Raw genomic sequence first — 13,767 nt, 5'->3', positions numbered from 1 at the left:
TGAGTTTGAGTTTGATTCCATAAAAAGTGACAAAAACATTAGCATCCGTTGTGCGTGGGAAGAAAAATTCTTTTTACAGCAAAAAAACCCCCCTAAACTTTCAAACAAGCACCGAGTGCGCTATGACATAATGGGAAATTCACAGAGAAACTCGCAGATTCTTCCACTGACTGCTGCAGCACACCTGCACCAGGGTAAACCTCCGCCTACCCTACTCCTGCTTTACAGGTGAAAATAGAGCAACAGGACCGCTAGTCTTTGACTTTATTTATTTTCTGCTGTGTTTTACTTGCATCTATTTGAAAGACTGAGTGTAAACACACACACAAACAAAAATTATGTGCCGGAATGTGCAGAAAATAAGTTTAAATATTAAACAAATTTCTACCAGTCAGAGAATGTTGCATATAATTAAATTTTTGCTTGATGCATAAAGTTAAAAGATTAAAACTAATACAACAAGTTTTAAAAAGGGACTTTTCCATTTGATTACATTTTGTATGATGGATTATGTAGAAAAAGTAGAATTGGGCTGAAAGCTCTATCGCTTTATCACCTATTCAGGTTGTAAATCGTGTTTTTAAAAAGTAACTAAGTAACTAATTACTTTTGAAAATAAGTAATAAGTAAAGTAACTGGATTACTTTTTTGGGGAAGTAATCAGTAATTAGTTACGGATTACTTTTTTCAAGTAACTTGACCAACACTGTTTATATCTGATAAGAAAACTATTCAATCAGATAGTTATTTGGGGTGAATGAAATACAGTTACACTTTCAAGCACTTTTAAGCACCACATCTGAAATTCAAGCACTTTTCAAACCTTGAAAAGACAACATTAAAATTCAAGCATTTTCAAGGATTTCAAGCACCTGTACGAACCCTGATTATTAAATAACACTTAGTGAAAAAAGCGCCGCGCCCGTACTCAGAAATCGGTGCCAAATAATTTTATTAAAACACCTCGATGAGGTATTTTGGTTTTGTGCAGCCACTCCTTCTCAGATCAAAGTAAAGAGTTTTTCTTCATTTTTTGGGCTACTTTTACAACAGGTTTTCTCAATAGACTGAAAAACAGAAACCCTAAAAGACCCTTGTTTTATGCACATCAAGAAGGAGTCAGACGACTGTCGGTTCATCCCAGTCAATTACCTCCGAGAGCTCGGGATGCTTCCTCCGTAGGATACCATAAACGTATGAGAAAACAAAAACCCAGAGAATTTATTATTTTTGGTAAGAGTGAGAGAGAGGGAGAGAGAGAGAGAGAGAGAGAATCGATCAAACTTTTCTACAAAACGTTATACCACTCCGGGTCAGGAGGGGCGATATAGCACGGATGACTACGCCGAATGGAAGCATAACCGGAAGCGTGGCAGGGACTTTCCCTTTGACCTTCATCCTGCTCCATGATCAGCCGTTAAATCTTTCCTCGATATTGCTGTAATGTAACAACAAAGTTAGTTTTTTAAGATCAGACAGGTCCCAAAACATTCCTTACACACCCCCGCAGTCACTGAATTAGCATCTGTGGCACAAATAAGCTTCAGGGACCAACTTGGCTTTTAGAACCGACCCAACACTTGGATGTTGGCTTAATTTTTACCCAAAGAGAAATTTGACCCTAATAATAAAAAAAACACGATACTGTGATGAATACTTACCTCAACTTCGATGGGTGTTTTCACAGCTATTTATTTAGAAAAAAAGTAAACACGTTACAAGGACACAATGCACATTGCAGAGTACATGAATGGGAAGTAGGAATTCCTCCTCTCTATACTTACACTCCACCCTAACAAATGTCAAGTCATCATCTCCATATTGTGTGTCCCACTTTTCGAGTTTCATTGAAGTGTGCCCAAGTGCACAAGATGTAAAACAATGTATTCGTTTTTTAAGCCATTCACCGAGTCCCCGTCAAGATGCCATTCATTTAAGAGACTAATATTTTTTTCAATTTAAATTGTGCTAACTTCAACGCAGTAACATTAAAAATAAAACATATTAGAACTCACTTTTGTCGGACACAAGAACAACTCGAGCATATTTTTCGGGAGCTGAACTAGGGCTTACAAGTTTGCTATGCCCCTGGGGACCAGTGCGAGGCTGTGCGGCAGATCCTGGCGTGGAGGGTCCAGACACTCCCACAGTGCAGACTTTACTATCCGCACAGAGCGTTTCTGGTGTGGCTTATGCAAAAGAGACAATACAGCTCCCGGTAAGCATGTCTGTTGTAGCCTGCCCTTTATAAATATCTCTTTGATTATTCAAACAGTGTTTAAAATGTTTAAAACATTTCATCTATGTTACTGATTTAAAATATACATATATATATTTCAAGTTTTTAGCTCAGACTCTTGAGCATATTCATATAGCAAATCCACATAACCAGTGTGCACCCTAATGCACATCTTTGAACTGTATGTTAATCAGTACATGAAGCGTAACTCTGAAAAGAGTCCATCATTTGTGAATTTACTGATTTGTTTTTTAACTGCAGTTTTCACAAACTGCGGATGATGAAATCCTCTGTATTGTAGAAAATGTCTTTAAACTATCGCTGTTCCTACTTACTGAGTTCCCGAGGGACTTCTTTACTATGTGAATAAACAATTTGAACAAGAAAGGATTTAAAGACACATTGAAGCAAAGGCAAAAAAAATTGAATGAAATTTATGTGACGGTTCTTCTGAAATCCGACAGAGTGAAAATCCAAGAGCTGCTGCAATCCTCTGCATTAATGATCTTTCTGTTTCTCTCCTGCGTGTGTGTGTGTGTGTGTGTGCTCACAGAGAGGAGGTCACGGCAGGAGTTCCCTGAGTTGACACGTATGAACCATAAAGTCAGTTTGGACTGAGGAGCAGTTGATAAACGACTTTCAGTCTTGACAAAATTACTTTTTTATCCAAAGCATGCACAAGAAATCGAATCTCTGTATCACAATGATTTCAATAAAGCCTTATTATTTTATGGGGGCAATATCACAAATTACCGTAGATCATTAATAGGGAACAAAAAAGGAGGATCACATCAGCAATGGGAGACAGCAGTCTCCCATTGCTGAAATCAGTTACAGCTGATAAGATTTCTGGTATAAACCAGACTTTCACAGGGTTTTTTCTGCTTTTGTTCACTCCTAGTGTGATTAACAAACAACAAACACAGAGCCCACTAACTATTAGCTGCTTTTCCCCCTAAACAGTCAGCTGACTGAGAGAAATGCAATCCACTATTGTGAACACTGAAGGAGATGTGCTCCATAGTCAGACTTATATTTCCTTAACTTACATCCGATGTTCTGTTTAATTCCAGCATCCCTTTGATGGAAAATTGGTTAAACCATTGCTCAACTTATGTCTGAATGACGGCAGATAATTCTGATGAAACTGACCCGTATGCACTTTGCAGCTGAGTCAAGGGCTCGTGGAAATAAGGTCAAGGAGGTGTCCGGCGTGAGTGCATGTGCGGCCTGACATTCAATTTGGGACATCTGACAGACACATTAGTGCAACTCAGAGTGTGAGCAGCAACTCCTGTATACTAAACATAAGAAAAGTAATGTGTAGTGCTTCTTTTTTTTTTTTTTTTTTTATAACCGAGATTCCAGGGCACATGCTTATATGGTTTTCTTTTATTCAAAAGCAGGATAGTTTAGCGATCTTGTAACTGTGTCCTTGACATTTGTTAGGGAGGAGTGTAAGTATAGAGAGGAGGAATTCCTACTTCCCATTCATGCACTCTGCAATGTGCATTGTGTCCTTGTAACGTATTTACTTTTTTTCTAAATAAATAGCTGTGAAAAAACCCATCAAAGTTGAGGTAAGTATTCATCACAGTATCGTGTTTTTTTATTAGGGTCTAATTTCTCTTTGGGTAAAAATTAAGCCAACATCCAAGTGTCAAAGGTCGGTTCTAAAAAACAAGTTGGTCCCTGAAGCTTATTTGTGCCACAGATGCTAATTCAGTGACTGCGGGGGTGTGTAAGGAATGTTTTGGGACCTGTCTGATCTTAAAAAACTAACTTTGTTGTTACATTACAGCAATATTGAGGAAAGATTTAACGGCTGATCATGGCGCAGGATGAAGGTCAAAGGGAAAGTCCCTGCCACGCTTCCGGTTACGCTCCCATCCGGCATAGTCATCCGTGCTATATCGCCCCTCCTGACCCGGAGTGGTATAACATTTTGTAGAAAAGTTTGATCGATTGGCTCTCTCTCTCTCTCACTCTCTCACTCTTACCAAAATAATAAATTCTCTGGGGTTTTTTTTCTCATACGTTTATGGTATCCTACGGAGGAAGCATCCCGAACTCAGTCTGTTGAGAAAACCTGTTGTAAAAGTAGCTCAAAAAATGCAGAAAAACTCTTTACTTCGATCTGAGAAGGAGTGGCTGCACAAAACCAAAATACCTCATCGAGGTGTTTTAATAAAAATATTTGGGATAGAGTTCTGAATATGTGCTTTGTTTTCTTTTCTTTTTTTACTCGGGGTTATTTTGCACATACAAGGAGTTGGGGCCTTTATGAAATTCTTTGCTTGGCTGGAGGCATTAAGAAATACTAATAACGATTCTGATACTCTGGGCCTCTTAGCATCAACTGAGCAGTGTTTAAATGCCACAGCTACCTGCGTATTGTTGATGACCATGTCAAAACCATAATGACGACCATGTACCCATCTTCTGATGGCTGCTTCCAGGTGGACACCTTAATGCCACAGAGCTCCAATCATCTCAAATTATTTTCAGGAGCATGACAGTGAGATTCTGTGAGATGACAGTGGCTGACAAATCTGCAGTAACTGTGTGACGCTGTCATGTCAATATGGGCCAAAGTCTTTAAGGAATGTTTCCAGCACTTTATTGAGTCTATGCTATGAACAACTGAGGCACTTCTGAATGCAAAAAGGGGGTCCAACCTGGTACTGCTAATGTGCAAGGTGAGTGTATCTATGCATATACACATTAACTACAAGTAAACAGCACAATAACTAACGACACCAAGGATCATAAACCAGTGCAGGAAAGCGGGGATGAGGGTGGTTGCCTCTAAGCAGGCTTGTGCTGGTGTATTTCTGTGCTTACACTCGAGTGTATAGCATCTGTGAAGGTGTATGTGCAAATACATGACCAGTATATGAGGGTAGAGCAGGGCGATATGACCAAAAATATTTATCACGATATACATTTGAAAATTTGCAATAACGATATAACTGACGATGTAATTGACACTATACAAAATACTTTACAACTCCACAACTTTATTAGTGCAAAAAACCCCATCAATGTATTTTCACTTAAACAAGCAGCTGTTTTTTATATGCAAATGTAACAGTGCAAATGCAAATTCCTTGCTGACAGTTTAACCAAAGGGCATTTCCAGTGGAAATTGGGCGACACATCCTCAGCATAACCATGTAAAATATCCTCAAAACTTAAAAAGAGGTTATACACACACAATATGGTAATATTATGTTGAAGCGCAGTACGTATCACTCCGCGAGGCGCCTGCCTACGATATCCGTAATGCTCCTGCTCCGACAATCCATCAAGCTGTGAGGCTTTGTAGCTTAGCAAAGTCGTACTGAAACATTTCGAGCGCCGTGTTCCACATAAAATCGTTTCCAGGTCAGTAAAAACAACCAGAATTCATACATAAGGCACACAGGATTATAAGGGGCACTGTCGATTTTCAGAAAAATCAAAGGATTGACTTTAAGTGTGCCGTATTTTCCAAAAAAACACGGTAATAATGACGGCCCGCTAGCATGCGCTACCAAAAATAGTGCTTTGTTGTGTATCTGACAGACGAAAGCCAAACCAGTTCCACACCACTGAAGTTGCAGCATTTTTACAAACCAATTCTGGTTCATCAGTTTCATTCAACGATCCACTTTTGCTCTTTTCATTCTGCGTCGCCGCCATGTGCGTATGTAAACAAAGGCACTGCGCATGTGTGCTTCACCCATGTTCTATCGTGATATTTCATTTTCTGATCGTTGCCCAACATTACACCGGTATTGTCGTGAACGGTATGATATAACCCAGCCCTATATGAGGGTATACAATCTTATTAATCTTATCTTGTTCATCTTACTAATTCTATCTTTAATAATACATACGCTTCTATGAATTCTGGAGTTCTGTTTGAAATGTGTTAGAGAACTTGGATGCTTAATGCTTAAAGCCACGACTGAATAAATGGTTTACGCAGGGGTGACTCCCACAGTTTAGCCTTTCGACATATTCTAAAATCAGTGGATTGTTTATTATAGAATTAATATTTTCTGAATTCTATGTTTTTTTTTAGTGCAAAAGTCATAAATAAAATTAAACAGCTACAAAACTCATTAAAAACACCAGACATCTTGTCTTATGATCGTGTTTTTTTATTATCATGTTATTTGATCCATAACAGCAACAAATAAAAAGGAGAATTATAAATTCTCTTGAATTTCAGGCACTTTCACTTTATTTTTCCTTCCCGGGATTTTCTTCTTCTTTCTCTAAACTCTGAGCCTTTAGTTGGTCTTTGGCGTGATGAGGTGCACATTTTCAAGAAATTTATCTAGTCCCCAATTTCGTTGTTTGTCTGTGAGAGCATCCTCTGACTGCAGCAACTCTATATCACAGCTGCTCCCTGAATTTAAAGAAAGTAAAACAAAATAATACACAATTAAAAACGTTTCTAATTATCCTTCAAGACCCCATATTTTATACAGTTATACACAAATCATGTCAGTTATCACTTGTATTTTGGTTAATATATAAAATGCTCAGCCATAATTATTTTTCATAGTACTCACCAAACAGACTATACACTTGCTCATCAGGCACGAAAAAGGGAGGCCCTAAGAGATAAACAGATTTTAAAATATGGTATTTTATGTTTATTCTCTCTCTCTCACACACACACACACACACACACACACACACACACACACTATAGAAATGATATATAGAATACCTTGACATAAATCAGGATTGTACAGTAAAGTGTCCAGGAGGTATCTGCAGTCATTCGCCATCAAAGAAATAATGAGAGCTGCATACCTACAAAATAAAAGAATAGCATTGGCATGGGACATCGTGTATGGATACATTATATAATACAGTATCAAACTGTGTAAAACATAATGTTTTGGAGTTTACTTAGTTTGAAATAAATGTCATTCTAAGGGTTTAAAATGAGGGTCTTGATCTCATCTTACTTTTCTCTGTCTCCTGGGTTGACGGCCACGAGAGAGCCCCTGTCCCAAATTGCTCCAAACTGACCCTCGATGGAACTGTGAAGTTAGAAAGGAACTCAATTAACAGTAATTTTAATTATTTTATTTTAAAAAGCATAAAACAATATGTAGTTTACTCACTTGGAGAAGTTGTACAGGTTACACTGATACAGGGAGATGTTTTTCTCTGAGTTCTAAAAACAAAAGACAGCACGGATGAACAACTTGTGTCTGTTTTAAAGTAAGCAATATAACTTTCTTGTAGCTTGCAGCCATTCTGCCCAAAATCTCACTGAGATCAAAACGGTTTTCAGAAGAAAGAGCTGCTCACATGCACATAATAAACTCAGGCATCACCATGAAAAACTATATTCAGCGTAAAGACACTGAATTGCTGAGAAGCAATAACACTGACTACCTCAGCTTAGATCATTTAGTGGTTGTGTTTGCACACATGAAGTTCACCAACCTTGTAAACCTTTGCTCCAGGTATAGCAGGCACAGGCTCCTCACTGTATGTCATGTTGTTCTCCTCAAAAAACTGACGAATAGCCTTTTCAGAAATCTCCACTCCAACCACTGAATGGCCCATGTCTGCTAGCCTGAGAATGACGAAAAAAACAAAAAAGTTAGCAAAGATGACAACTGACACTAATATTGGTCAACTTAATTTAATTTAGTAAGATGTTTTCATACCACTTCATATCTACTGCTTTCCCACACAGAGGGAAGAAGAAGCGAACTCCTGTTCGTCCATTGAGAACTTTATCAATGTTTTTCTTCAGCATCCTGTTAAAAAAACAGTATTAACAGCAAAATACACATTCCTGCTGCAATCTCATGTTGAGGTAATGTCTGGATCAGCCGTATTGATGGTACTTGTCTTAAAATAGATCATCTAAGCTCACTTTCTAAAGCTTTTAACAGGACACAGCTTTAGGTGGTGATGCACCTTTATAGTGGATGTAATTTTCACAAGTCTTACATGCATTTGGGCTACTTTTGCACCCTCACTCCACTGAACTACATAAAAAAGTGGGGTCATTACTTGTGCACTTCAGGCTGATGAAAGCTGATTTTGTTCTGTTGCCAGCGTTCCTCCCATTCACCGAGGGCCATGACCCGATCTGCCTGCTGTCCCAGCATGCTGGTTATGTTTGCCTGACGATCAGCGGTTAAAGGAGAGCAGCTAGACATGAGAAAAATAATTGTTTGTGAAAAAAACCACTTCATGTCGCTGGAGACAGGAAGAGAATGCATAATCCGCACAGGATTATGGTCTTGCACATAAAGACACCTACAGCAACCGCAAAATGTAAGCACGTGTGGTCCATGAGCTGTCACCTGCAGGGTTACAAAACCCAACCGATGGGTCATTTGAATCTTCTGGTAGAAAATCATCTGCATTAATCGTGGATCTGCACGAGCTCGTTGTCCCGTTATAAACTAAACTATGGCGTAAAGGGGAAACTATAACCAAACAAATGGTTTGAATAACAGCGTCGTTAAAGCGTCATTCTTAAGCGGAAATTAATAATTATGTAATAGTTTCATAACAATGTCAGATCCTCGCTTACCTTGCAATAGCGCGGCATAAAAACAACCACAGTACTCGTAAAAAGACATTAGAACCGCACATGCTTTCCCGTAAACTCAAAGCGTGTCTCTCCTGAATGAAGACTGCTAATATTTGTTCAGCAACACAGCTGACCGGGCAAGCTCTCCGATCAATAAACGCAGCGAGGCTTTCCTGAATTCTTACCCCGAGTTCTGCCTGCAAGGCGAGGCGTTCCGTTGAGCTCTCGGTGGGCTGTCTCTCAGTGTAAAAAGTGCGAGAAGGAATGCTCTGCCTGGGAGAATAAAACGAGGTTTTGAAAATAAAAATCAAGCGGGTTTTATTTCTGGTTTGGGAGGAGCCTGATGGTGCATTCATGGTACGTCAGAAAAATGTTACTCAGCATTCTGAGTAACAGTATCTCGAGTTCTTAAATCATTGCTCAAGATTAAGCAAAGGAATACAACAAAAGAAGATAATGTGAATGTTGTGCGTGTGTGTGATTAGAACTCTTGGCTAATTTGATGGTACCTTTTATGCAGATGTATCTGGGTACGCAGTTTTTTGTTTTTTTTTTGCTATATAAACTCTATCTTGAGTTGCGATATGCATACCAGAATTTGCTTTTTAAATTGCCCATGTATTCCTTTGCGATATAAATAATGCACTATTTCCATCATGGACCCCTCTGTTTCTTTCTGTTTTCTGTAAACGCTTGCTGCAGCCACGATTCAAACTGTGGCAGCTGTCACTAATCCTCAGAAAGCCTCTGGACTGTTGCACAGTGATTAGTCTCGCTTGCCGAGCCTGCCTCTTTCCATGCTTGGGTTGGTACGGCTCCAGTGATACGATGTTGTCAGCAAGACAATAAGAATTCATAAGGAAGGACGGAAGGGAAAGGTGTTTTCTGGACGCACAGCGGCGCAAGTGTTTAAGAAATCCCGGCTTTACACTGAGGCGCTCTGGCATAGTCTTTTTTCCGTAGTTTCTACTTCATTAAAAAAAATAAAAATACACACACTTCCCTTGTGAAAAATAAAATGTTGAAGCTCGTCAAACATGCAAAGATGTGGAAATTTAACCGTGTAACATTTAACGACATTACTTCACACAAACATAGGCTACTAGAACACAGCGGCAGTCCATAGGAGAATTCAGATATTATTGGTGTTTGCAAGAGGAAAAAACGGATACTATAAGTCTGTATAATCTGCCGGTTATATGGATATAAGTCTTTGTTGCCAAAAATAAAAAAGAGGCATCTTGCTGCACTCTAATTTAATGTAGAGAAATAATGTGTTGTAGCCTATTCTCAACTTGGCCATCAACGAAAAGCTATTTTTAAACAGCTGATAGAGCTTCTGAAGCAAGGTTATTCTTCTATACTGGTCTCCCTTATAAAGAGCTGTTACCTGCTTATGCTGTGTTTACGCTGGTGTACTGGAAACAATGCTTCCCACCACGATTGCTATCTTTAGCCAAAAATAAACAACGTACTACATTCAACACTCATAGTGAACCACGAGAAAATGTGACGTTCCTCTGTGTCGGTTCAATTCCTGTGCGTAATTCGGGGTTTCCGAAGCGCTCCAGCTGTGCAGGGTCGCGTCCAGATGTGTGTGTTTTTCTTTACGGGGCGACGAAGACGGCGAGGAGCTTCTGAACCAATCACCGCCGCCCGGGGGCGGGTCGAGCGTGAACTGTTGTGGATATGGAAAAATGGACAATTTATCACGCATATTTATCATTCATATCCCAACGGGAAAAGCTTCGGTTGCACGCTGATTTGATTGGCAAATGCCTGGCCGTGGTGTGAAACGGAAAATCACCAGTGGGGAGGAGAAGAGCGTGGTTCGCTACCCGGTAAGGGCGAGCTCTCTGTTGGGGAGAAGTCGGGGCGCTGTGGGGATTGAACTGGGTAATTGCTGCTATGTTTAGAGGCTGTGATTACTGAGAATGCATTTGAGCAGTAAGATTAAAGCAGGTGGTTCTGTTGAGATCTAAGAAATAATTTCTGAAGCAATATGTATTTTATATTTTTTCTTTCATCTTGCTCTCTGTCCTGAAGGCGTAAATCACCACTGCAAGCTCACGCTCTTTAAAAATTCAAGCAAAACGCTTTCAGATTCGCTTTCCACCCGCTTATGATCACGGCACTTGCACTGATAGCCGGGATAATAGCCGGTAAAGTGCGTTTATCTGCTCGAAAGCGGCAGCTGACTGCTATTAGCCACTGATGTATTGTTTGCATAGCGCTCAGCGCACCTTTGTTACTCGCTGCTCACTGAATCTCAAGTGCTCGTAGCAGCCCTCACCATCATACGAAACAGTAAATCTCAAAGACTTGTTAGACCGACTCTTGCATGCGATAAGGTCATTGATGCTTAAAGTCATTCTAAGAGCAACAGGGGCACTTCAGTCCACCCCTGGATTACACGAGACTACCAAGCTGCCTGTATTTGGCAGCATGTAAAACCAGGTTGCTGTCGGAGTAGCAGTGCGTGATGGGGAGGCTGTCAATGGTGCTCTGACGGAGAGAGGTGCATGCTGGATAATAATAAAGGAGAACACGCTGTGAGGGATTTGGGAAATTCGGAGGACACGGGGGGCGGCGGGACATTCCGCTTTGGCATTGTGAATATTATGTTTTTTATTTTTGGAAGCGCCTGGACTGTGCGTACAGTGTGCGCTATGCCAGAAGGTGGGAACTTAATCATATTGTAAGGCTCCGGATTCGCAAGGCTCCAGAGGAGAAGTTGGTGTCTTGAGCCTCCAGAGCTCGTGTCATCCGAAAAAAGGGGCTACGACAGAGCCGCAAGACAACACGATCAACAGTTCAAAGCGCAACTGTAGGTATGATTCTGGTTCTGGTTCGGGGGGCACAGAGCACATATCACAGTGATTTTCTGTGGCATGTTTTGACAGTGAGATTTGCACACCTTGCTGTGTCACACTATGACAGATGCCTTTATTGACTCCGGTGTCATTTGATACAATAGGATCGTATATAGCTGTGTTTTGTAATTCTATCTACATCTCTGGGATATGGGGGGAAGTCAGCACAGGCTTCTCCCCCTGGACAGATGGGCTGCGGGTTGCTCTGCCACCATCCAAGAATATTAAGCTAAGTAATGTAGTTCAGCTGTCCTACTGTTTCCGCTTGCAAAATCGTTGGCAGTAATATCAAAACAAGAATCCCTTTACTCCAGTATGAAGTCTTTCCAGACATCTTTCCTAATTTGATGGAGATTGTGAACAGACCACAGGCACACTGATTATACAAGGCATGTGTGCACCAGTGGAGTGTGCATATCTCACACTCACTGTATTATGACTTCTTCCTGCTCATCTTCTGATGCAGTCTAAATGGCATTGTTTTGTTCTGATGCCCAGTTGTCTTAGCTAATGCCCATCTCGCATTAGCTAATAGCTCAGGAAAGACTGGAAAGATTGCCTGCCTTCACATCCCACTAAGTGCTCCACGTATTAATGAATCCCAAAGAAACAAACAAGGCTGGCAGAGTTCATTGCAGCATTTAATTACAAGTCTCTAGTTATTTTGTTCTTTCTTTCTTTATTTTTGATGAAAAACGATGGTGACCTCACTGCTTCCAAACAAAATGCTGTCATTATCACTGAGGTTCCACCCCAAAAGTCTCTCAGGGGAGGCTGTATCTTGACAATAAGCTGTACATGATTTCATTTGATTTATGAAAGGACATTTAATGGCAACCTCCTCATCTTAATGGGATTTCTCATTCATAATGGTTTTCTAATACCTTCCCTCGTGAATAAGACACAAATCTTGTCATGTCAAGCTAGACGGAATGCATATTCCACGGACAGCAGGAATTTCCAGTCACATGTTCCTTAAGTGAGCTGAGTTTGGAGTTTGCATTGTGCAACCTTTGGACTGTCTGTTGTAGTATTCTATTGTTGGTCATTCTCCTTGTGTAAGTGTGTGTAATGTCTTAAAGAATGGTTTTTGTTACTCTTGTGAAAGCTGCAGTCAGTTGAACAAAAAGACTGTTTTTTAAAAAAGCATTTTAAGCACAAGATTAAGAAATTCGGAGACGCAGGGCTAATTGAACTCTGCCTGGAATGTTGTTCTTCTTTCTTATCCTAGGGTCAGATCGTATATCTAATCAGATGTTGTCAAGGTCAGATTGTTTATAGTCCCATCTGATTAGAGTTCTGTGAGACTGCCTCTGGGCCGAAGCTGCAGAGATAAGATGCGCCGCCGGTAAGATGCACTGTTAGCAGGACCGGTTAATAAGGCAGATGGATTCGGCTGCATGCTGTTTCTGCTGTGTGCGTTGTCAGGTGCACAGACAGCCACTGTGCTGTATCAGTGTCCTCTGGAGGCTCTTTTACTCTACATGCTTGGACTGGTGTGCTATTGTTAGTCTCCGCCTGTGCGATATCCGCACATATTCTGTCCCTGTGTTTTAGGACTGTAAACAGCATTGCCAAATTCAGAGAGTGAGCTTGAACTTCCTAATAAGTGTTCCTGCCCATCTTGTTCATTTTGTTAATTAGCCCTTGTGGCGTTGGAGTGCAGCATATTGTTGAGACATAATTAATCAACCGAGCTTGTAATTACGCCGGGTTTGGAATGTGAGCGTGGTTTGGAGGCTGGTTCCGTTGCAGGGCGTTCAGCTTGAAGTAAACATCTTATTAACCGTGTCGGAGTACCTTGGCCAAGGCGGAGCAATGCGGTTTTATTAAGCTGGAGACGAATGTGCTGTTATCCATATTATGAAAATGGCCTCATAAAAGAACCGGTGCTTGATTAAGTTTATGGCCATTATGGTTCTGAGGTGGTCGAGCTAATGGAAAAAGACTTCAGTAGCTGTGTGGAGACAGCAAGAGAGATGATTTTTTTATAAAGTAAAAAGCCATTTGTTCAGCAAAGACCAAAATGTGTGTGTGTGTGTATCTGCTTATATATGCATACAGTGTGTGGGAGTGTAAAGAGCACCTCA

At 40.4% G+C, this 13,767-nt stretch overlaps 2 protein-coding genes across 6 annotated transcripts in view; one reads left to right on the top strand and one right to left on the bottom strand.

Annotated features, from left to right (window-relative positions):
* Nucleotides 1–6,366: 6,366 nt before the first annotated feature.
* LOC146492987 (putative thiopurine S-methyltransferase) lies at nucleotides 6,367–9,153 on the bottom strand. Of its 3 annotated transcripts, XM_085149473.1 has the most exons (10): nucleotides 8,805–8,983; nucleotides 8,529–8,697; nucleotides 8,276–8,416; nucleotides 7,924–8,016; nucleotides 7,697–7,829; nucleotides 7,369–7,421; nucleotides 7,210–7,284; nucleotides 6,966–7,051; nucleotides 6,805–6,849; nucleotides 6,367–6,638 (listed from the first exon to the last, which is right to left on the bottom strand). In XM_085149473.1, exons 1-10 carry the CDS (start codon nucleotides 8,851–8,853, stop codon nucleotides 6,520–6,522), a joined length of 963 nt encoding a protein of 320 aa, XP_085005599.1. In that variant the 5' UTR covers nucleotides 8,854–8,983; the 3' UTR covers nucleotides 6,367–6,519. The 3 variants fall into 3 exon arrangements, with proteins under 3 accessions (XP_085005599.1, XP_085005601.1, XP_085005600.1); XM_085149475.1 differs by lacking the exons at nucleotides 8,529–8,697; nucleotides 8,805–8,983 and adding an exon at nucleotides 8,990–9,153; XM_085149474.1 differs by lacking the exon at nucleotides 8,529–8,697.
* A 1,192-nt stretch (nucleotides 9,154–10,345) lies between these two features.
* Nucleotides 10,346–13,767, top strand: part of ext1c (exostoses (multiple) 1c) — an 85,889-nt gene continuing 82,467 nt past the window's right edge. The window contains exon 1 of one of the 3 annotated variants that reach the window (XM_085149467.1): nucleotides 10,346–10,645. The gene's annotated coding sequence lies outside the window, so the exon portion shown is untranslated. The other 2 variants (XM_085149469.1, XM_085149470.1) reach the window with 2 other exon arrangements.

The sequence above is a fragment of the Neolamprologus multifasciatus genome, chromosome 22 (genome assembly GCF_963576455.1).
Source record: "Neolamprologus multifasciatus chromosome 22, fNeoMul1.2, whole genome shotgun sequence".
Classification (NCBI taxonomy): domain Eukaryota; kingdom Metazoa; phylum Chordata; class Actinopteri; order Cichliformes; family Cichlidae; genus Neolamprologus; species Neolamprologus multifasciatus.
Note: the sequence above shows the minus strand (reverse complement) of the source record. Positions and strands in the feature narration are given on the sequence as shown.

What these genes read in the sequence shown, in the direction of transcription:
- LOC146492987 (XM_085149473.1), bottom strand. Translation starts at nt 8,853, where the DNA reads ATGTCTTTTTACGAGTACTGTGGTTGTTTTTATGCCGCGCTATTGCAA. An exon ending in GCTTACATTTTGCGGTTGCT is followed by an intron (nt 8,417 to 8,528) that starts GTAGGTGTCTTT and finishes TCTCATGTCTAG; the next exon opens with CTGCTCTCCTTTAACCGCTG. An exon ending in CATCAGCCTGAAGTGCACAA is followed by an intron (nt 8,017 to 8,275) that starts GTAATGACCCCA and finishes TTTTTTTAACAG; the next exon opens with GATGCTGAAGAAAAACATTG.